General features: G+C 43.9%; 1 protein-coding gene and 1 long non-coding RNA gene across 26 annotated transcripts in view; one reads left to right on the plus strand and one right to left on the minus strand.

The window, feature by feature from the left end:
• LOC139756152 (neuronal acetylcholine receptor subunit alpha-7-like) overlaps positions 1 to 24,916 on the plus strand; it is a 586,121-nt gene that overhangs the window by 536,281 nt on the left and 24,924 nt on the right. For 21 of the 23 annotated variants that reach the window (XM_071675307.1, XM_071675320.1, XM_071675305.1 and 18 more), the window contains one exon: positions 22,318 to 22,434. In XM_071675307.1, the coding sequence (XP_071531408.1) occupies positions 22,318 to 22,434 (117 nt within the window). Of the gene's footprint in view, positions 1 to 22,317; positions 22,447 to 24,916 lie in introns of all 23 variants that reach the window. The other 2 variants (XM_071675306.1, XM_071675312.1) reach the window with 1 other exon arrangement.
• LOC139756155 (uncharacterized) overlaps positions 1 to 24,916 on the minus strand; it is a 113,507-nt gene that overhangs the window by 55,320 nt on the left and 33,271 nt on the right. The gene's annotated exons all lie outside the window — the stretch shown is intronic.

Raw genomic sequence — 24,916 nt, forward strand, 5'->3', positions numbered from 1 at the left:
TATATATATATAGTATTATCTACGCTTCTGAATGATATTTTTACCAAAAGTTCTGTTGGTATACGAAGGTCAGAGGCCAGAGGGGAAACGCCTATCATGGCCTCGTTGCTCTGTGTACTTCATCTCTTAGGTCATCCTTGGAGATCAGCGATCCTAGCAATTCTCTCCTGTTCCTCAAGTATCAGAAGGACCTGCTCGAGAGGAACACCAATTCCAGTTTTCTATCGCTATTTCGTATTTACGTTTTATGCAAGTGACGTCTGTGTTCATGGTTGAGGAGGAGCCACTCTGTAGGTGCTATCAGTCTTCGCTGGCGAGGGGTTAGCTTCCGCCAGGCTGTATTACCCTCATTTGAAGGAAAGGAGTACACAGTCTTATCATCAATGACCTTCATGCTATGTAGGAATCCATCATTTCCCTGCTCCTCAATGGAGCGCAGACACAAAGGTACAGGAACACCAAGTAAAGAGGTTCTTGGATTGTATAATACTACTGGTAATGATATATATATATATATATATATATATATATATATATATATATATATATATATATATATATATATATTGTAGCCGTTTTCTACATATAGAAGTAGCGTTAGAAACAAACTAAGAAATGACTAACTTCTCATTTTCATTCTCTAGCTGTTGTGTATAATGCACTGAAACCAGATCTATCACTTCACAATCAGGTCCCATAGACTTTTCTGTGGCTACTTCCGGCTGCTACATATGCCCTGGCTCAGTCCATTGGCAGAACGTTGACCCCTGTATACCACGTCGCTCCAATTTGTTCCATCTCGTGCATGCCTATGTTTAAACCTCTACCCTTCAAAATTTCGTTCACTCTGTCCTTCCATCTCTAATTCGTTGTCCCTCTTCTTATTTTCCACTCGACCTATGACAAAAAAAAGTCTTTTAAAATGCATTCCTTTGCCTTTGGTAAATGTCTTTTCTTTCTGCCTCACCCACACGTTGATGTCTGTCAGTCCGGGGACGTGCAATCTTTCCATCTTATACACAGCACTTGCCAGCACATAATGCACTCTGCTCGTCCTTTGTTAACTCTCTTTGCATGTTGAGCGTTTAGCGTTGGGCACTGAGCGTTAAGTGTTTGACAAAATCTAATCGTAATTCCTCCTAAGTAGATTCTGTTCAACCTCTCCTCACTCATCATCTCCACCCATCCAAACTATTTCAACACATACTCTTTAGCTCTCTTAACCACGCCCTTCTCACTACCTCATCTCACCCTTACCCTATCATACAGTACTCCCTCAACCCTCCTCACACCGTATACTGTCCTTAAACAAATTCATATAGAACACATCCATCCTCTTTCGTATTTTTTTTTTTTTTCATCTAGGGCTCACGCCTCTCATCCACAACGCCGTCGGGACTATCATACCATCGAACATACCCATTTTTTGGCCCTTACGGACGACGACTTCCCCTTCCAACACGCTTCTACTCTATATTTTTTTCCTTGATCGTGATCGACCCATAATGACGTGGATTGCGGGGTGGACAGGGGACTGACAGAGTTAAAACCAAAACGTCCCGAGAACCTTAAACAGATGGGAACGTGGAAGATCATTTTTTTTGTCTCATTTCTTTTGACTGATTCCTACCGCACGTAAAAAAGGGCAGTAAGGTGGCGGGAGAACTCAAGACTGAAGTAGGAGTACCCTAATCTTCAGAGAGAGACTGGTACAGAACCAACATGTACAACACTATTCATATGCCTCCGCATCCCTGGAGTACTACTGTTTCCAGAGCTGAAGCCAAGGTTCACCACTGGGAGACGGGTGTAACAGAGAGGGACACGAGTGAACTACGTGAATGAGAAACATAAGAAAAGAAATGAGAGAGTCACATGAGTATAGGTCGAAAGACGGAAGACCTATGAGTTGGATAGAGTCAAAGCCTAGCTGGGGACACAGATGAGGTATATACGAAACAATAGAGAGTGAGGGACATGAGTAAAGTGTATGAAATGAGGAAGATAAGTGAAGGATATTGATGAAGATGTTGCGTGACCTAGGGTAGAGAAATATTCTGGTGATAAGGATGAGCATGGAGCATGATCAAGGAGCATAAACGAGGTACGCTAATGAGGAACATGAATATGAAACAAATGCAACACGAGTAAATGAAAGGTGGATAGAATATGAATATAGAAAAGTGATAAGGTACGTGAGAGAAACAGGGTGTAATGCATGTGAATGAGGAACATGACAGACATACAGGAAGGAAATACAGGTATATGATGTGCGTAGATGAAGAGTGAGAGAAAATAAGAGATACTGAATACGTGTGAGACATGTGAATATAGAAATACATTCAAGGAATTCCCAAGTTGATCAATGACCGACTGACGAAACTGATAAACCCCTGGTAGTCACACGAGTGAGAGATGCAAATAGGGAACGTTCATGAGGGACATGAATGAGGAACATGAATGAGAGACAAGACCCAAGGATATCATACGATAACAAATCATACAGATTGTCAGCAATACCAGACTAAATGGTTCTTGATGCCTTCCCCAATATCGAACACTGTTATGATCCACATCAGAGGAGGGTTCCCCCCCCTCCCTGCTGCTCCCCCTCCACCATCAGACACAGGATGTTTCCCCCTCCCACCTCCACTTCCCCCACTGCTCCTCCTCCACGATCATATATATATATATATAAAGGGATGAAGAGTTAATGCTGGAATCATAAAGTTATTTGTGTCCTAGACGTACGTGGTAAGTTGTAAGGGAGGGTGGTGATTGAGAGGGTGCTGGCATGCACAGAGCATCAGACTGGGAAGGAACAATGAGGTTTCAGGAGCGGTAGAAGACGTGCGGATCAGGTATTGGCTTTGAAGAATGTGTACAAGAAATGAACAAAGAGAGGGATTTGTATGTGACATTGCTGGACCCGGAGAAAGCGTAGGATAGGGATGACAGAGGTGCCTTGTGGTAGGGGGGCCACGAATATATATGGAGGGTCTAGTGAATGGGTTCACAGGATGTTGAGGGTAAGGGAACATGGGAGGCGAGTCAGTTGCTGTTTGCAGATGACACACCTCTGGTGGTAGAGTTGAATGGGGAACTTCAGAAGCTGGTGTTCGATTTTGGGGAAAAGTGTGTGTGTGAAAGGAGGAAGTTGAGAGTTTATGTATTTGACAGAAAAAGGTTTTTGAGGTTTAGCAAGGGGTGGAGGGTGGTCAGGTTGGTTCGAGTGAAAACCTCTGGGATGCTTTAGATATTTGGGATTGGACATGGCAGCGCATGGACTTTGGAAGCTGAAGTGGACCATTATATTGGTGTCGTGACAGTCCTTGGATGTTTTGAGGAAGTGTGTGGAAGGCGAGGTCATCGCGATTCAGAACAAAGATGGGTATGTTTGATGGTTTAGAAGTCCCGACGGTGCTGCATGGGTGCCAGTTCTGGGCCATGAATGTGAAAGAGAGTGGACGTAATGGAAATTGAATGCCTAAGGACAATATCTCGTGTGAGGAACGTCGTTTAGGCAAGGTATGATAGTGTAGAAAAAGGTGATGTGATCAGTGTTGTAAGAGTAAGAGAGCTGATCAGTCTGTGCTGAAATGGTTTGGACGTTTGGAGAGGATGAGTGAAGGGAGATTGATAAAGAGGATATGAATGCGAGAAGTAGAAAGAACAAAGGGAAAAGGGAGAACGAAAAGGAGATGAAAGTAAAAAATCTTTTGAAACATATACATTTATTTTGGAAAAAAAAGAGAACATATGGGAACAGGGTGAAGAGAAGCAAATGGAAAGGTGGTAACACGCATATAAGAGGGGGAAAAGGAGATAAAGCGAGTATTTTGAAAGGTTCTTAAATGTGTTCGATGATAGGATGGCAGATGTGGGATGTCACGTTAAGTAAAGGTATGAGAAGTGTGAGAATAAGTTCGATGATTGTAGTCAGTAAGTTGTATGGGAGAGAGGCGACTCAACGGGTGGTGGCATTCACATATTTTTAGACTGGCTTCAGAAGTGGCCGAGGATGTGTAAATCGGATGTTTGCTTTAAAAGACGTGTTCACTAAATATAGAAACAGGGGGGAGTCTTGTACTTGCCTTTTTATGGTTCTGAAGAAAGCGTATGATAGGGTTGATCAAGATGCTTTGTGGTAGGTGCAACGAATATATAGAGTGGGAGGAAGGCTGTTAGCAGTGAAGAGTTCTTTATCAACAGAGTACAGCATTTGTGCGAGTAGGAAAAGAAGAGTGAGTGGTACCAGGTGAAGTTGGTCTGTAGCAGGGGTGTGATGTCACCATGACTGTTTAATTTGTCCATAAATTGGGTGATGAGGGAGGTGCATTCAAGGATTTTGGAGAGAAGAGTAGGTATGCTATCCAATGGGGTGGGAGGGAGGCTTGGGAGATGTCAGTTGCTGTTTGCTAATGACAGCGGGCTGGTGACAGATTCGAGTGAGAAACTGTAGAAGCTGGTGTTTGACTTTGAGAAATGGGTGAAAGAAGAAAGTTGAGTGAATATAGATAAAAGAAAGATTATGAGGTTTAACAGTGAAAACAGATAGGTTATATTGAGTGCGAGTCTGAAGGGAGGGAACTTGGAGGAAGTGGAGTATCTTAGATACCTAGGAATGGGCATGGCAGCATATATATATTAATATATATATATATATATATATATATATATATATATATATATATATGTGTGTGTGTGTGTGTGTGTGTGTGTGTGTGTGTGTAAATGGGCCATTATTCGTATGTATCCTGGCGCTCTGTCACTGACGCGGGAAACGACGATGAAGTATAACAAAATATATATATATATATATATATATATATATATATATATATATATATATGGTGCACAGTATTATTCTGGGTATTTCGTAAGACCATTTAGGTGTTTTGCAGTCGTGGTAGAAACGAGAAAATGGGATTAAATTCCTTAATGGTAGTTGACTGTTCGTTGGGTCTTCAGTCACGCTACGGAGTGTGTCGTGTCGTACCTCCCTCACAACACCGAGGCAAACACAGCTTAAAGCAAATAGATTAACGAGTCGTCAGCCTTGAAGTGGATTCGTCTCTTGTGGACGAAGGTTATGAGGGAAATACTCATGCCAGTATCGGGAAACAGTAGGTCAGGGAAGGGGGGAGTTTGGATTTTCCAGTGGAGGACATGGAATGTGTGTGAGCCTCTGACTGGGTACAGACGAGGCATCATTTTCCAGGTTACAGCCGACTGTATCCCCCTCGCAAAATTGTTTGGGGTTGCTCGAGGACTGTAGTGTAGTTGTTGGAGGCTGAAACCATCTCGTTTTGCCACTGTGGTCTATGCTCCTAAGAACCTCATACTTTTCACATCAAAAGTATGAGAACTGCAGCCAATAATCTGCTGGAAACTGCAGAGAAGGAGAGAAGGACGACAAGCAGGAACCTGGAAGACTGCCTTATGTTCCAGACTGGCCCAGGACTCAGTTACGGGGGAATGCTCCTCTCAAGTGTCTACTCAGAATCTTGTCTACTTCCAATATCATGTTGGAGGTAAGAGGGCGCCTCAGGAGGTTAGGGTAGCAGCCTGTCGGTGTCTTGCATTCCAGTAATTTGCTGCTGCCGAGAACCTCGCACCACCGCCGCCGCTGGAGACGAGAGAACCCAGGGCAGAGAGGCCGTAGTTCTGTCTTCCCTCCTCCCCCTCAGGTCCTCCAGGTTCTCGAAGGCGTGCGTTAATGGCATTGGATCCGAGGGGAGCGCCCATGGCAGGACGCTGTCCTTGAAGTTTATAGCCAGTGGTCCTAGTGGGAGGGCAACAGTGATTCTGGCAATGATGAGGATGATGTGCGATAGTTTACCGTAGACTTGAAGAAGGAAGAGATGACTTGGATGACGCGCACTATTGAGGAACACCTCACTGATGATAACTGGGTGGTGTCGTCATCCGACCATTAGTATTGAGCCAACGGGACAAACCCAAGTGCATTTTCCCAGAAGGCTGAGCGAATGCCAGAACAGAGTCTTATGTCTCGCCGCGCTCAGCATCTGCAGAATTAGCTTCTTGCGTTCTAAAGAGTAGTGAAAGAAACTACCTTTCACTGACTACTCAGTACGTTGAAAGGAAGAGGGAGGACAATACCCGCCCCTCAGGATGACTCTGGTAAACAAGTGTTCCAGTCCAGGAAGACTTGAAGGGCACATCTGATATCCAGATTAGCCAGTCAGGTCTTGGGTAAGGTTATGATGGATGCTAACTCGTCCCGCTTTAGCAGCCCGGAGCAGTTTTGACTCAAGTGAGAGATGACGTTTTGCCATGACCTTCATGACAGCTGCTCTGACGACCAGTTAGTGACAGATGTTGCTAGATGAAGTAGCCAACTGATACTTGAAGGAGTGTTTATAGATCGGAGGGGCGATTAATGTAGCAGTCTTCAATCTTCATGGTTAAGTAACGACACATTTTTTGTGATGAAAAGATGATCTAGATGTAGTTCGGTCATCATAGTTCTTATTTAACGAGTTGTTCACAGCCATGTGTAAAGACGTGGCACCTGAATCTTCATGTGTCTCTCCCTCACCTAACAGGAACAATACCCCCAGCTAAGGGTCGAACAGCTTGGGTTGGTGGGCAGATGGCAGGTGGCACAGAGCAAGTGGTAGGGAGGTGGCATAGGGTAGGAGGTTGGCACGTGGTATGTGGCCACCTGGTAAGTGGCAGGTGGCGAGGAAGGGCCTGGGATCGTCGTCAGCTGATTGGTGGATTTCTTGTTTACATTTGGGTCTATGACTAACTGCCACCTCGTCTCTGTGTCTGCCTCTCTCTCGCCCCACGTCGGGAGAGGGGTTGGAGTAGGTGTCCATCCCTTAACACCATGCTGGGTGGATGAGGTTAGTCTGGCCCCTTTACACCATGTTGGGGATATCAAGCTCACCCCTTGACCCTTGGCACCATCGTGGGTGTAGGGAAGGTCTGTTTATAAATCAGTTGGTCAGTAGCTCTCTGATCGTAGCCGCTACTCTGCTCGGCCCCTCAACCTTCGCTACTCCAGACATACTCCTGACGACGCTATCGAACTCCTCTTCCTTTTTTTTTCACTGACTGTGTATAATGCGCTGCTCAGGCGCGTTCTGGAAAGACATACGGATTTTTCGCGAGTTCGTTGTTGTGAAGAAGGGTATACGGACGTGGTGTATAACGAGAGAGAAGAAAAAAAAAATGCCTCGTGTCCACTGTTATAGGGTCGACATTAGCTGGAGGGATACAGTGGAGGCAAGGTAGGTCATTCTAGCTGTCCAATGGACTACCACACCAATCCTGAGGCTAAGGTTCCATGTTTACGGATGCCCTAACACCACCTGACACACACACACACACACACACACACACAAATTGAGGAAACCAGCGAATACACGAGACGACCAGGGTTGCAGAATAAAAGCGGGAGGCAGAAGGCCATATTGAAGCAAGACCCTAAAGGGTAGCGAGTCGAGAGACAGAGGCGGTAAAAAAAAAAAGAAAAAATAAAGGCCATAGATATGGCGATTGAAGATTTCTGAGGTGGTGAGAAAGAAGATAGGAATATTTAAAGAGCATAGTTTAAGTGAAAGAACTATAAGAATTACCTTTGAAATGGAGATATACAATACCTAGCAAGCATTTGAAAAGTGTAAGAAAGTGAAAGGTAGATATACTAAGATAAGGAATGTGGAAAAGCGAGAATCAACACATATATATATATATATATATATATATATATATATATATATATATATATATATATATATATATATATATATATATTGTGAATGCGGATTCCTAATGTGGATTCCAAATGTGAAGGCAGATGATATTATAAAGCTATTCCATGAATCTATCTGGAGTTAAACGTCGATTAAAGAGACGCAAATCAAGCCGAGGAATTCAGTAGAGGTTGCTGAAAGACGATAAGAAAACATACCGTGAGATGAACCACAGATTCAGAATTCTGCGCACGGTGGAGCACACTGCAACCCTGACAACAAGGAGATGGGGCGGGATGAGGAGGAGGAGGAGGAGGAGAACATTATCAAAATATAATTGGTTTGTGAGAGGTTCCAATCCACATATGACGCATGTATTTGATAAAGTCCCTCACTATGTGTTTGAGAAGGCTTCCAGAAACACTTCACAGGAGAAAAGTTATAACACTTGTTGGAAGACAGTGTAGTGCTAAGGGAGTCAGAGAGAGAGAGAGAGAGAGAGAGAGAGAGAGAGAGAGAGAGAGAGAGAGAGAGAGAGAGAGAGAGAGAGAGAGAGAGAGAGAGAGCAAAAAGAAAATATCGTGCTTATTTTTTAAGAGGGGAGATATTGAAATTGCACTGAACAACAGACCGGTGTGTGAGCAGTAAGAGGCTGGTAAAGATACTCAAAAACAAATGGACGATCATTTTTGGAGAGGAACAAACTACTGGGTAAGAGGCAACACAGGTTCACAGGAGAGAGTTCCTCTGTAACAGACTATATAGACTTGAGTGACAAGAGTGAGCTCAGAAGAGATTGATGGGTTTGTGGTCTGTGATATGAGTGCTGGAAGGCATTCCATACTGTCTCTCAGAGAACTGGCCCAGAAGTTGAATTTTCAAGAAGGCATAAGGAGGACACTCCTTCGAGAGACCGAAGACTACTTAAGTGGAAAGAAATAGAGTCTACATGTCAGAGGAGCCGTCTCCTCAGTGGGCTTGGGCTACCGTTGGCATGCCACAAGGCGCAACCCTGTTGCTGCCGCTGTTATTCATGATGGATTTATAAGACTTGCCAGAAGGACTGGACTTCTATGTTTCTGATTCATGCTTCGGTCATGACTGGATTCGCACGTTTCCCGAATAATGCCTGGATTCGTATGTCCCCGAATCATGCTTCAGTCATGCCTCGATTCGTATGTCCCCGAATCATGATTCAGTCATGCCTGGATTCGTATGTCCCCGAATCATGCTTTGGCCATGATTGGATTCGTTTGTATCCTGAATTAGGCTTTGGTCACGGAAGAAAGACGGTATCGATGAGAATTGCATCGACTTGCACAGGAACTTACACAAGCTGTAGAGTTGATCTGATACACATTTGACGATGTTCAAACTTGAGTGAATGCAAAATAGTGAGTATGGGACGCTGTGGAATGAAAATAGGGCTCGACATGACTATAATCTGTCAGGGAACTTGTTATACAAATACTTTATATGAGAGAGACATGGGGTTAAGCACTGTATCCAGTACATCAGGGGAATTTAACAGAGGCAAAGCGTAGTGTGGTTATCAGAATAGCAATAAACTTCTCAATTTTTTTGTTTGTTAACCGAGACGGTACGGGCCAATAGATGCCCTAATCAAGGCCGTCTCTTTAACGCTTTACGGAGGTCCCAAAGATGTTCAGTAAATTAAAAGAATTAAACCAGAGTTGTTTCTTGAGATGAGGTTGAAACGAATATTACTCTCGTATTCCCTGAGAGTCAAGAAAGTCTCCTAAGATGGGCGGAGATGGAGGAGGAGGAAGCTAGGATATCTCCCCCACCCTGAATCATTCATTTCCCAAAATAAAAACAAAGGAAGAAACTACTAAGATGTTTCTCTCCAAAGGGCTCAGTCGTTTGTTCCAGACGCTACCCCAGTAAGGCGGGAAACAGCTCGAGTGTAAAAGATGCTATAACAGTTCCTGTGAAATCAACAACCAGGAAGAATCGAGGGCCTGATCTCTCTCTAGATATAGTATTAATATCTATAATGGCCTGCACTTCAAAATGTCCGCAGACGATGCTAAGGAAATAAATCCACAGCCGATACTGAAGGTCTGTAGCTTGAGACAAACATGGACAAACTGATAGATTGGGCTCGTAGGAGGCAAATGAATTTTGATATCGATAATTGCAAAATTTTACGTATCAATAGTGAACCATAAAAAGGTAAACTACAATTTGAATTATTCTCTCGATCGACAAAAGGTTAACGAGTTTAAAGAATAAAGACGATTATGATAATATCTGGTGATCTAGAGCCAAGTTAATTCGTACAAAGAAGCAGTTAAAAGGGCAAGCAAAATTCTACTTAGAGTATAAAAAGACGAGAGCTACCGTGATGATATCCGGTCTGAGAAGCAAATCCTATGAGAACCAAGTAAATGAATTCATTTCTTTTGGAAAAGAGAAGGTCAACACAGGTCTACCTAAGTACCAAAGGCTTCGATGATCACCTAACAAGGTAGTTAAAGTTAGACTCGTCTGATTCTACTGGTTGTAATGGGTACAAAGTCGTGGGCAAACGCTTTACCCTGAATGAGACGAAGTAATTCTTCTTCAATAGGATTGTTAACATGTCTAATGATTTACTAATTAAGAGTGGTTAACATTCGTTTCGTAGATAAATTTAGGAATAGACTTGAATCACTTGCTCGTCCTTACTTACATGGAAAGTTTACTGTATTATTCTGTATCATTATGTACGTCTTTCTACTTGTACCCCACTGATCTGTGAACTTCATTTCACGTCCTCTGTCACAAACAGCCTCGGAGGGACTTTCCCCCCCTCCACCCCAGTGGTCTGTTGGTGTTTGAATTCCTATGTACTCCGCCGGCCGCTCTCACACCTCCCCTCTCACCCGCCTCCCTCCCTCCCTCTCACAGCTCTCTACTCGCCTCAGTGTATGCGTGTTCCCGCTCTCTTGCTCACGTCTGAGATCCTACAGAATCTCGACCCTGGACTCGTACCTTACGTTCCGTGTTTGATATTTCTTGCCTCATGTTCCTACCCTCATCAACCTTCACCCTTACGTTCCATGCTCGTATTTACTTACGTTCCAACCCATATGTTCTGCCCCTCACTGGCCTAGCACACCACACCGTTCGCTTATCTCTAACGTTCTTCATACCGTTTATTCCCCACGTTCCTTCCCCATCTCTCCTTTCACGCGTCCCGGTCCATACGTTCCTTTCATAACTTGCTTTCGCGCGTTCCTCTCCCCACATTGGTTCCTACACCACTCCCTCCGTGCATCCCTACCGGGCTCCCTCCCTCTGGACATCTACCACCCTCTCCCTGGGCATCCTCAGCCCTCTCCCTGGGTGTCGACACACTAAGCTACAGACGACCCTCCCTCGGGCTCCATAGACCAAATACACCACGCCCAGAGCTTCCACCACGCATGCACGCTACATACACCACGCCCAGCGCATCCACCACGCCTTCGAGCTACATCCACCACGCCTGCACGCCACATATGCACCACGTTCTAAACATTTACCACGCCTGCACACTACATACACCACGTCTTAAACATGTACCACGCCTGCATGCTTCAGACACCACGCTCAGAGCATGTACGTACCACACGCCTGCACATGAACATGTACCACGCCTGCACGAGGCATACACTCCACGCCCTTAGTCCGCCCACGTTGGCAGTCATACATTTTCGTATTGCCCCGAGGAGCAAGCGAGGGGGGAGGTTGAGGGGGGGGTGATTTGGGGGGGGGGTGATGTCACCTGCACCACTATAAGGGGGGGGGGGGGGGGAGAATCCTCGTCGTCCTTGACTTCATCTCATTTCTTTCATTCACTGATGTGTTCTCTTCCTTCTTCCGTTCCCTTCCTTCTGCTCTCTGTCTCTCCTTTTTTTCTCTCTCTCCCTCTCTCTCTCTCTCTCTCCCTCTCTCTCTCTCTCTCTCTCTCTCTCCCTCTCCCTCTCTCCCTCTCTCTCTCCCTCTCTCTCTCCCTCTCTCCCTCTCTCTCTCCCTCTCTCTCTCTCTCCCTCCCTCTCTCTCTCCCTCCCTCTCTCTCTCCCTCCCTCTCTCCCTCCCTCCCTCTCTCTCTCTCTCTCTCTCTCTCTCTCTCTCTCTCTCTCTCTCTCTCTCCGTTCTTTTTTTTTCACGCTAATTTTCTTTCACGAATTTCGTCGTTCGAGAGACGTTGAGGAGCGCGGCTGTCTCCGGCGGCTGACCTCCCGTCACCTACGTTCTTTGCCACAACTTTAAAGCCCCACCCCGTCACCCACCTCCCGTCCCATCCTCCCGTCTCACTATTAAGGCCGTCACCCACCTCCCGTCCCATCCTCCCGTCTCACTATTAAGGCCGTCACCCACCTCCCGTCCCAACCTCCCGTCTCACTATCAAGGCCGTCACCCACCTCCCGTCCCATCCTCCCGTCCCATTCTTCCGCCTCATCCTCCCGTCTCACAGTTTGCTTCAGTTTTCTCTCGTTCCTGCTTGACCAAAGCCTCCTCTCTTCCCATTCTCTTTTCTATACTTCATCGTTTAACACACTTCGCGTTCATCTATCCCATTTTCTTCCCCTCCCATATTACTGCATCTATCGACCTTTTTCCCTTAATTTCGGCTACTTCGATAAACTCTCTTGGAGAGGGTCCATGTCGCGTTTTCTTTCTCGACGTCAAACTTGACTACATTAGGTCTTGCCAGTGTCACAGGCTAGTGTACTGTGCTCCCCCCCATGTACACCCTGTGAGCGGCAGCGCAAATCATAAACATATGAATCACAAAGGTCACAGAGTGAAGATCGGATCCTGGTAGATACATAATCATATGTAAGAAGCTATCACCAAATTGCTTGATTACATACGCTTACGACCTTTCCAAATACCTAATTTATCTACGAGATGAAGAGTGGAGACCATTTCATAATTTCACGTATCCTTATCAATAAGACGATATTGTGTATCGTTATCACAACAAGGTAGTGTGCCGGGTCTTGCAATGTTTGTTTACACTTGTCCTCAAGAAAGTTGTAGGTTTTCCCCCATAAAGACACAGTGTTGTAGTTCATAACCTCTCCTCCCCTCACAACACACATTACAAATCATGTGATTTACATCTTCGAGGAGGTGGGGGAGCTTTTCAAGGCTGGTAGATATCCACATCCTTGAAGCCAAGGAGCAGTGACGACATAGGATAGTCGACTGTCCTCGACACCAGCTCACTCGACACTCATCATCTCTGATAGAAATCGGACCTGCTGTTGCCAGCTTGCATAATGGCTACTTGCTTGCTGGCTTCAAGCAAGTGAGGCTGTTCGTTGTTGATGACACGTTCTTAAGAACCACAGTCTGGCATCCTCAGTGTTGTGTTGAACCGTCTCACAACACCTCGCCACCCACAACCATACACCAGCACCCCCCACCCCACCCACTAACCTTATCTCTTATCTTGTGCAAAGTTTATGGTTAAGGCGTCAGCCTTTATCACGCTCACGGAGGCTTATGTGAGAGGGAAATATCCCACAATCGTTTGATTTGCAACCTCCTCTGGACTAATGGTGCTTTGCATGTACTTATATCTGGCTTCAGAGACAGATGCATTTGTCGTGTCTCTTATTTTTCAATATTAGTGATCTTTCCTATCTCAATATTAACGTATTTTACGCGTATTTTTCCCCCACTCTCCACATGCAGATTTTCCTGTGGTACGTCGTTTTCATTGCTCTAGTAGGAGATGGAGTACTATATTACCCGAGACTTATGACTCCTCATGTATACTGTGTCGTATTAGATTTGCTGTCGAGGCTTATAACGTCTCGCCCCAGGAGGCCGTGGCCAGCAGGAATTGGCCTCGCGAGACCCGAATGTTACGTTTAAGCCTTTGTTCCCTCTCTCTCTCTCTCTCTCTCTCTCTCTCTCTCTCTCTCTCTAGTAGCAACAGCATCTTCGTCCTCAAGGCACCTCAGATCCCTAACCCTCCCCTCCTCTGTGTTTGGTGACCTTTGAGACAGACTCAGGGATGATCAGGAACAGTCATGTGGACACTTCAGTCAGTCATGAGGTAGTCCATGGGTGACTGTGTTTTGTTCAAGTTATTATTGATAAGATAATGAAATTATTTCCCAGCGTTTGGACAAAAAGGAAAAAAAAAAAAAGCCTTTGAAAAAAGAGGGATAGATCCCTCGCTTGTCCTTGCATCTCGTTAGGGACGCATTCGTTGTAGAGACGGTAGACATATTCGTGGATGATAAAGAGCTAATTATAATCATTCACATTTTTGTATAACTTGACGATAGAGATGTTGTGAAACAGTCTATAGCCTCAGTTCAGCACGGTCTAAGAAACTATCCTTGTCTATATCATCGTTACGTTAATAGAACTTCAAAACAAAAGCAGTCATAAATATTACACTAGAAAGCAGTCATGAATATTACACTAGATTCAGTCAAGCATAAATATCATGCAAAGCGTCTCACTCGAAGTGTCTTTAATGAGGTCATCTGGCTGTGGTGATCTGTGACCCGAGAGCATCGTTAATTAAGTCTTGATTACCTTACGCTGTTGAGATATTCTGTGACAACCTCATCAGAGAATGAATATCTCTCAGAATATTTATGACAATATCAGGCACGGAGCCCTGACCCCCCCGCCTCCCACACACACACACACACACACACACTCGGCAAAGCCCAGAAAAACACGATCAGTTGACGCTGGTTAAAGACATTACACCAAAGAACGGGCTGGTGCTGCCCTGGGAAGCGCACGAGAGAGAGAGAGAGAGAGAGAGAGAGAGAGAGAGAGAGAGAGAGAGAGAGAGAGAGAGAGAGCCTGCGGGTACGAGATAAAGATTCGTGTGTGTGTGTGTGCGCGTGTGTGAGGAGAGTGGCTGCATTGCTTCACCGAGGGAAGTGGGGGGAACTCGAAACACGGAGGCGTGAACAACTATAAGCAAGGTGGAAGTAAAGGCCACATGATAAAAAGATGGGAAGCGTACCATCATGGGTGGTGGTGTGGTGTGGTTGCAGCCACTTCCCCAGGCTTGATGTGTGGTGTGGTTGTGGCCACTTCCCCAGGCTGGGAAAGTGGCGTGGTGTAATTGTGGTTAGAGACATGGACCTTCCCAGGCTGGGAGTATGGCGAGGCTGTAGCCCCTGGTTGGGAGTGAGGATACGATCCCTCACTCAGTCCCACAGTAACGTGAACATGGGCGAGGAAGACGATCTTGGAGAGACTGTTGAACGTAACGCCTCGTGGACACTGTGATCTACCTCTGTTAACACTACGTCACTAGCTCAATACAGTTTACACCACTGGTGTAGCTAGAGCCACGAGTCCAGTCTGTATATCATCACCTGCTGTATAACACACAAAATAACAGAGTGTGTAGCATAGATATTTTAGATAACTAGAGCTATGTACCTGCTCTCCTACCCAACACATATGGACGATGAGGGCCAAGGGAATCATCAGTCCTCTTCTGTAGGAGGTCATTCTCCTACATCAACGTTGTGTAGGATCTACAGTACACAGGGTTTAGTATAATACTACTGTCTGCGTCAGGTGTTGAGCCTTACCCAGAGGCAGTGTTGTAGTGTAGGTGGAGGACACGGAAGAGAGAGAGAAAGGACATGTTTCCCCAAATGTCTACAGTCCTACAGTATCTACAGCCATGGCGGCATGTCGCCCCTGTCTGTCTCCTTCGTCAGGCATACAAAGACTCGACCGACGGAGGGGGTCTGGCCGGTGCGGAGCCTCCAGGAGAAGGAGGTTCGGCTTGAAGAGGTCAAGTCAAGGGAAGTGGGGAGCGAACCCTGCCCTTACTACCGGCCCTGATCGATTCCCTGAGCAGCCAGCGTTGGGAACACCCTCCCAGGGATGTAAATAATTGTGCAGAACGCTGAGTGGGTGGCTGGGTGGGGTTTCTAGGTCCTTGTAGGGAAAGCTTTGACATGACACGCGAAGGGAAGGGAGGGGAAGACAAGGGGTATTCAGGAGTTTATGTCGACGTTACGACAGCACTCTGGCCGACACGTCGCAAGCGTCGTCGTTACGACGATAGACTCCGGCTCTTCCGTTGCAAGCATCGTCGTTACAACGACAAAGTCTGTTTAGTATTTCGCAAGTGTCGATGTTACGACAACAGACTCTGGCTGGTGCGTCGCAAGTGTCGACGTTACGACGACAGACCGTTACGTCGCAAGTGTCGACGTTACGAGAGGGAGATTGAGTGGCCTGTGGTATGTGGGTTGGCAAGGCGTGCACCAAGCTGCCGCCAACACCACAGCCACCACACTGCTGGGGCAAACATCGGCTGGTACACAGGCTGCTTCAGGCTGGACGAGTCAAGGAGACAATCACCTCTACGTTTGTGGGGCTATTGTCTCCGGGCCCCTCTGTTTACACGCCCGTGGTTCTGTATGTTGTGTGTCATGTTGAGAGTGTGTCGTGTTGTGTGTGTGTATGTGTCGTGTGTGTGTGTGTGTGTGTGTGTGTCTCTCGTGTGCGAGTCGTGTCGTGTATGCGATCTCTTGAACATTTTCTATTATCATACAACTTCTTAAATCTAGTTATAGTGTCTGCCTGAACCATATCTTCAATCATAGTGTTCCATTCATATAACAAGTCTCTTGCTGAATTTCCTGTTATGTTCTCTTGTTGTTCTATACCCACATCTCTTGAAGAACTGTTCTCCAAGTCATGAATTTGTTTTAAGAACTTAAAGGTTGTGATTAGGTCATCCTTCAACCTTTCTTCTAAAGCGGGGCAAATCTCTGACCTCTGTCTGGCCTTTCCCTGTAACTCAGCTCTCTTAATTCCGGTACAGTCTTGGTTGACCTCCTCTAGACCTTCTCTATCATCTCTGTGTGATGAGGTGATCAGACTTGAGAAGCTTATTCTAGTTTTTAACCTGATGTAGGACGTGAACAGCTTGACAGATATATTTCATTAGCCATAAACGTGAATGCAGATATCTTTTCTTCTATCAGACAGTTGGTTTTTGATCCTGATAAAGGACTCTACTGAAAGGTTAGGGACGGTGCGACTCTCACGTCTCTCGCGCACAGGAAATTCCACAGCGTGTTTTCTACCATATGATAATCACATTGAGGATGGTTTAGTGCCGTTGCATAAAGACAAGGGGGGGAGGTGAACAGTCGAATTACCGAGTTTACAGCATCTGGTAAGCTATATGGGAGAGTGCTGATTGAGAGGGTGAATGCATGCACAAAGGATCAGACTGAGGAAGAACAATGTGCAGACAAGTAGTAGAGGATGTGTAGATCAATTGTTTGCATTGACAAAAGTGCATGACAAATGCATACTGAAAACTAGCATTTGAGAGAGTAAGAAGTGTGTGCGAGTAGGTAGAGAGGAGGGTGAATGGTTCTAGGTGAAGGTGGGTCTGCAGCATGGGGTGTGTGATGTCACTATCAATATTAATTTGTTTATGGACGGGGTCGTGAGGGAGGCGAATGTCATGGCCTATGAAAGATGAGCAGGTATAAAGTCTGTTGGGGATGGGAGGGTCACGGGTGATGTGTCAGATGCTGTTTGCTGATGACACGGCGCTGTTGGCAGAGTCGAGTGAGAAACTGCAGAAACAGGTGCGAGTTTGGAAGTGTGTGCGAAAGAAGAAAAGTTAGAGTAAAAGTGAATAAAGATAAGGCAATTAGTTTGATCAGTGAAGAGAGCCAGTTTACTTGGAGTGAGAGTTTGAATGAAGAACACTTGAAGGAAGCAGGATAGTGATTTGAAGCGATGTTGTATATAGGAGGCGACGAGCTGTTGGTGGACTCAAGCAGGACGTATGAGACAGACTGGGTAAACCATGGAAAGGTCTGTGGGGCCTGGTTGTGGATAGCGAGCAATGGTTAGATGCATTACACACGACAGCTAGAAAATGGATGTTGGCGAAAAAGGCCTTTCCCCTCGTATATCGCGACGCTAACTCGCAAACACGTAAAATGACGAACAAGTATATATATATATATATATATATATATATATATATATATATATATATATATTTTTTTTTTTTTTTTTTTTTTTTTGCCGCTGTCTCCCGCGTTTGCGAGGTAGCGCAAGGAAACAGACGAAAGAAATGGCCCAACCCACCCCCATACACATGTATATACATACGTCCACACACGCAAATATACATACCTACACAGCTTTCCATGTTTTACCCCAGACGCTTCACATGCCTTGATTCAATCCACTGACAGCACGTCCACCCCGATATACCACACCGCTCCAATTCACTCTATTCCTTGCCCTCCTTTCACCCTCCTGCATGCTCACGCCCCGATCACACAAAATCTTTTTCACTCCATCTTTCCACCTCCAATTATATATATATATATATATATATATATATATATATATATATATATATATATATATATATATATATATAATCACCTGCCAGTGTTGTTGCCGGACTCCGTTTTCTTGTGCTCACTGAGTTAAGTGAAAAAGTCACCTGGAGTGAGGCCGCATTATCGTCAGTTGATGAAGTGGACTCCAGAGCCTCATTGACGAGAGTCTTAGTCTTAAGGAGTCCCACACTGCCCTGTTACTGACTGTAGCGTAGCCTCGAAACTGCAGAAACTCCCGAACTTGTAAACAGCATGAAACGCACAGACATATACATTCCTCCCTCGCTATCTTCCTTAATTCGGCCAGGCACGTTACCTCTGGAATGCCTATCCTCTCTCTCTCTCTCTCTCTCTCTCTCTCTCTCTCTCTCTCTCTCTCTCTCTCTCTAACAACAATATAGGGAGAGGAGATGCATAGCTTTCAGCAGTGATTCTAGGAAGTCATGGTATATATTAGTGTGTCTAGCGAGTGCGAGGGAGGTAGGACAGAGACAATGAGGATGTGTTATCGTAATCGTTTAATCTAAATGCTTATCATCGAACTAAGAAAAAAAGAGACTAAATTGCTTCGAAAAGAAAAACATTTAAAAACACATCAGCAGGATCAGTCCATGTTAGAATACGACATCAACAAAACACGAAGGATTTGAAACTGTTAAACATTGCAATGGTCACAGAAGGTTTTAGAAGAACTTGGGGCAGTATGCAGAAAAATTCTTTGATTTCTGCTTATTTTTATGCTTAGCTGAGCAAGTGACTTCAGTGCCACACAGAAAAGGACTAAGCACGATGCTTAGCAAAACTCAAGCATAATATTTAAGAAGTATGAAATGCAGTTTGGGTCAAAATTTGTCGTCTGCTAAGCAAATACCTAAGCATAGAGCAGCTTTCAGAAACATGCTTAGCAAAATTCTTAAAGTTAAGTAAAATTCTTTAGGGTTAAGCATACTTAAGCATTCTAAGAAGTTTTCTGCATACGGCCCCTGGTGAACGAGAAATATAGGATTACAAGTACAGGAAGTGGAGGACGAGAAATACATAAGAATACAAACAGCAACAGAGCAGTGGGGTCCTTTCGAGACTGCTTGTGATAAGTGGAAGATGTCAAACTCAGAGAAGATATGTATACACATGAAGTAGAGAAATATTATGTAACCTTTACACGTAGTTCAGGATGAGAGAGAGTTATCGGTTATGGAGCTGAAGCGATCTATTTATGAAGATTATTCTTAAACGTATTTATGGCAATGCTTCATTTAACTAAGCTGGCAAATCATTCCTTATTCCATGTTCTTCTTTTTCCTCCTCTCCTTTCATACTTTTTGGTCGTATCCCGCGTCAGCGAGGTAGCGCCAGGAACAACAAAGGAAAGGCTTCCTCATCCACTGGCATCCAGTCTCTAGCTGTCATGTGTAATGCACCGAAACCACAGCTCCCTATTCACAACCAGACCCCACAGACCTATCCATAGCTTCCTCCTGATGCTCCCTATTCCCTGATTCAGTCCATTAACACCATGTCGCCCCCTGTATACCACATCCCTCCCATTCACTCTATCCCGTGCACGCCTCTCATCCTCCATCGTGTTCGAGCCCCGAGCACTCAGAATCCTTTTCACTTTATCCTTCCACTTCCATCTTCTCAGCCGTGTAAAAAAAGACTGAGAAAACTTTTAAGACTTAGAAAGAATCTGATGAAAAGAAGTTATTTGATATATATATATATATATATATATATATATATATATATATATATATATATATATATTTTGCTTTGTCGCTGTCTCCCGCGTTTGCGAGGTAGCGCAAGGGAACAGACGAAAGAAATGGCAAAACCCACCCCCATACACATGTATATACATGCACGTCCACACACGCAAATATACATACCTATACATCTCAATGTACACATATATATACACACACAGACACACACATATATACCCATGCACACAATTCACACTGTCTGCCTTTATTCATTTCCATCGCCACCTCGCCACACATGGAATACCATCACCCTCCCCCCTTATGTGTGCGAGGTAGCGCTAGGAAAAGACAACAAAGGCCCCATTCGTTCACACTCAGTCTCTAGCTGTCAGGCAATAATGCCCGAAACCACAGCTCCCTTTCCACATCCAGGCCCCACACAACTTTCCATGGTTTACCCCAGACGCTTCACATGTCCTGATTCAATCCACTGACAGCACGTCAACCCCGGTATACCACATCGATCCAATTCACTCTGTTCCTTGCCCGCCTTTCACCTTCCTGCATGTTCAGGCCCCGATCACTCAAAATCTTTTTCACTCCATCTTTCCACCTCCAATTTGGTCTCCCACTTCTCCTCGTTCCCTCCACCTCTGACACATATATCCTCTTGGTCAATCTTTCCTCACTCATTCTCTCCATGTGCCCAAACCATTTCAAAACACCCTCTTCTGCTCTCTCAACCACGCTCTTTTTATTTCCACACATCTCTCTTTCCCTTACATTACTTTCTCGATCAAACCACCTCACACCACACATTGTCCTCAAACATCTCATTTCCAGCACATCCACCCTCCTGCGCACAACTCTATCCATAGCCCACGCCTCGCAACCATACAACATTGTTGGAACCACTATTCCTTCAAACACACCCATTTTTGCTTTCCTAGATAATTTTCTCGACTTCCACACATTCAAGGCTCCCAGGATTTTCTCCCCCTCCCCCACCCTATGATTCACTTCCGGTTCCATGGATCCATCCGCTGCCAGATCCACTCCCAGATATCTAAAACACTTACTTCCTCCAGTTTTTCTCCATTCAAACTTACCTCCCAATTGACTTGACCCTCAACCCTATATATATATATATATATATATATATATATATATATATATATATATACATTCCTACGAGTACACGAAGAAATGAAACACGATAAGTCCCCAAGTGCACTTTCGTGTAATAACCACATAAGGGGAGATACAAGAAAGAAATATAAGGCAGTTGGTATACAAGTGACGTTCTAGCTACGTCTCTTCCTTGTATATCAACTGACTTATATTTCTTTCCTGTATCTCCCCTGATGATGTGATTATTACACGAAAGTGCACTTGGGAACTTGTGTTTCGTTTCCCCGTGGACTCATGGGAACATGATTGATCGCGCACTAAATTGTGATCCTTTCCAATATATATATATATATATATATATATATATATATATATATATATATATATATATATAGTGCAATGTTCGTGCACTTTCATAGAACACTCTCCCTCCTGATGACAGGATTCTAACTGCTGCCATTGTATCCCCAGCTCCCGCACAAACGGTAGTGGTTCGAATCCCGATAGATGAATATATACAGACATATAAACATAAGATTCTAATCATTTTCCTCCACCAGTATATCTCGCTATGAAGCTGGAACACAGACGCTTACACCCTCATTAGGTTTTGATGTCAAGACGAATTCTATATACAAATTCTTCGTCCTCTGCGACACAGACTAGCCTCATACGTGTTATTTAGGGTCACGTTTGTAGGTGTGAAGTATTTAGGGCAATCAAGCTGTTAATGTCAGTTTTTTGTCTCTTCCTGATAAATAAAGAGAGGGTCCTAACTGTCATCATGCTACCATATCCCTTTTTCTATATTCAAATGTATCTATAGCTTCTATAGTCTCTGTTTCTGGTAGCGTAATTCACGAGTTTCCTGTTTTCTACTTTGGCGCACATGAAAAGCCTCTTGCTTCAATAGTCTTTACGCAGGAGTTTCCCGTTTTCCTTCTATTCATCGTAAGTGAAAATTGATCTATGACTAATGTACTCAATAGGTCCTCATTCTTTCTTTTATTCTTTGTTTAACCATACCGAAAAGTCTTTCCTTGAAGTTGTTGTACTCACCAGGTCCCGTTTTCTGTCACGCAGTTGAAAAGTCATTCCCATTTTCTGTCATGCAGTTGAAAAGTCACTTTGTGTATGTTGGTTTAACTCGGCAGTCCCCCTCCCATCCGTCTTCTTTCACACAGAAAAAAAAAAATTCCTAGTCTATGTACATATGATTCACTGGTCCTCCAGTTTTCTTTCACAGGTATATATATAAAAAGAAAAGGTCACTCTCTCTCTCTCTCTCTCTCTCTCTCTCTCTCTCTCTCTATTGTGTGCTCCTTACCCCACCAGTGATTACCCACGTCCCGTTTTCTCTCTCTCCCCACACAGGTGAAAAGCCTCTTCTTACAATGGTTGCCGTGGGTGCTGCGCCTTCATCGTCCGGGCGAGAAAATCACGCGCAAGACCATCATGATGAACAATAAAATGAGAGAATTGGAGCTGAAGGTACGAGAAGAAGTAAGATATATTACACATCATCTCATGACACTTAGATGTGGTAGGTGGAGACATCGCTGCTGCCCACAGCCAAGCGGTGTGTGCAGCTATATAGAGCGCAGAGTATACATATATATATATATATATGGACATATATATATATATATATGTCCATATATATATATATAATATATATATATATATATATATGTCCATATATATATATATATGGACATATATATATATATATATATATATATATATATATATATATATATATATATATATATATATAATATTATATATATATATATATATATATATATATGGATATATATATATATATATATATATGGACATATATATATATATATATATGGATATATATATATATATATATATATATATATATATATATATATATATATATATATATATATATATATATATATTGGTGTTCATAGAGAAGCAAGTTAATGTATATGTGTTGATGTTAGGAAGAAAAGGGTGTTTATGTGTTATAGTGATAGAAGTCCATTAGTGTATATTTGTGTTGGTGTTAGGGTGGGGAAGAGTTATGATTGTTTTGGTGTTAGAGGGAGGAAAGTTATGTTTTCATGCTGGTGTTAGAGAAGAGCAGTTATGTCTGTGATGGTGTTACAGAAGAATCAAGTTATGTGTTGGTGTTAGAGAGGAAAAGAGAGGAAAGTTTATACGTGATCTTTTTTGGTGTTAGAAGCAAGTTGATGTGTCTATGGCGGTAAGTGAGGGAGCAAAGTTTACATATGTGTTGGTGTTAAAGAGAACCAGGCTACTATGTTGGTGTTTACTATGTTGGTGTTAGAGAGAACCAGGTTACTATGTTGGTGATAGACAAATGGTAATTAAATTACCCGAGGTGGTGTTAGACAGAGGCAAGTTCACAGCTGTTTCAATGTTAGAAGTTTTTAAGTCCCTGTGTTCAGTGGTATAGATACACGTTCATGAGGGTGTTATTGGTGTTAGAATAAGTCAGTGTCTTTGTGTTGGTGTTAAGGAGATGATGTCTATCTTAAATTAATGTTAGACTGAATATATATATATATATATATATATATATATATATATATATATATATATATATATATATATATATGCACGTTGGTGTTGTGGAAGACCTAAGTGTATAGATGTGTCGGTCTTAGAAACTAACTCTCTCAGATGTTGTTATTCAAACCCGTGTCTGTATATGTGTGTGTGTGTGTGTGTGTGTGTGTGTGTGTGTGTGTGTTTAAGCGTTTGTGCTTCCAAGGAGGAGTATCATCATTTACTGGTGAGGGAAAAACAACAGCAAACTAGGCTAAAGATGAGACGAAGAAGAAAAAATAGAAACATCTTTAGGAAGTATCTTATGCACTAGTGTACACTCGTTCTTCTGCTGGAGAGGGGCTTGTTTAGATCTGGTATGGAAGAGGTGTCTTGTGTGAGAGTATGACGTTGTATTTTGTGTTGTGAAGTGCGAGTGTGTTATAGTGAGAGTGAGTTTGTTAAAGTGAAAATGAGTCTCTGGCATGATGTGTCGATGATCAAGGCCGGTTTTACATCAGTGGTGGCAGTGGCACAGTGAGGTGAATAATGTTGGGGTTGGAGAGTATGTCTGATGAATGATGGGGGTTGGAGAGCAGGTCTGTGAAGAACGTCGGGGTTGTAAAACGTGTCTCCAACGGAGGGGCAAGTCTGGGAACCTTAGCCACCAATGCCACTGTTATCGGAGATGAGATGTGATGTACAGACGAGTTAAGGATTGATTTGGATAGGAGCGGGAACTGGACCAAGAGAAAGAAGGAGAGAAGCAAAGTTATCGAGAGAGAGAGAGAGAGAGAGAGAGAGAGAGAGAGAGAGAGAGAGAGAGAGAGATTCACCCTGGAGTACGTTCACCCACCACCACTGAGGCAGTGCAGCATAGGAAGGACCGGGTCACACGGGGTGGCAGTGAAGGAGGGAGGGAGGGAACAGCGAGGGAGGACGCATCAATAGAGAGAGAGAGAGAGAGAGAGAGAGAGAGAGAGAGAGAGAGGCTGGCTCTGTGTATGTGACGTGGTTACCCAAGACCTATGTAGAACAGCCTACCTCATCCTGAGCTGAGTTTGGTGTCACCTGCCTCAACGCAAGGGTGGTGTCGAGGAAGGGAGGAGGAGGGAGACAGGAGGGAGAGGAAGGTACTACTTTAATCATGCAATTCTGTTCCTGTGACAAGAGTTTTTGGCTGACTGTATCAATAAACACGAGTCAGGGAATCGCACATTAGACTAAACATGAAACTAACCACTAAAATAGTTGCCCCACAGATACTTCACGAGCTGCACCCTCACCGAGCTAGATGGAGAAGGAAATTTAGCCAAATCTGAGGGCATTAAAAGTTCATAAACCCACTGTTCATATAGTTTAGAATCACTTGCAGATATATTCACTCAGGATTCGAACCTGTAACCAGATGTAGCTTAGGAAAACA

This window comes from Panulirus ornatus, chromosome 20, assembly GCF_036320965.1.
Source record: "Panulirus ornatus isolate Po-2019 chromosome 20, ASM3632096v1, whole genome shotgun sequence".
NCBI lineage: Eukaryota > Metazoa > Arthropoda > Malacostraca > Decapoda > Palinuridae > Panulirus > Panulirus ornatus.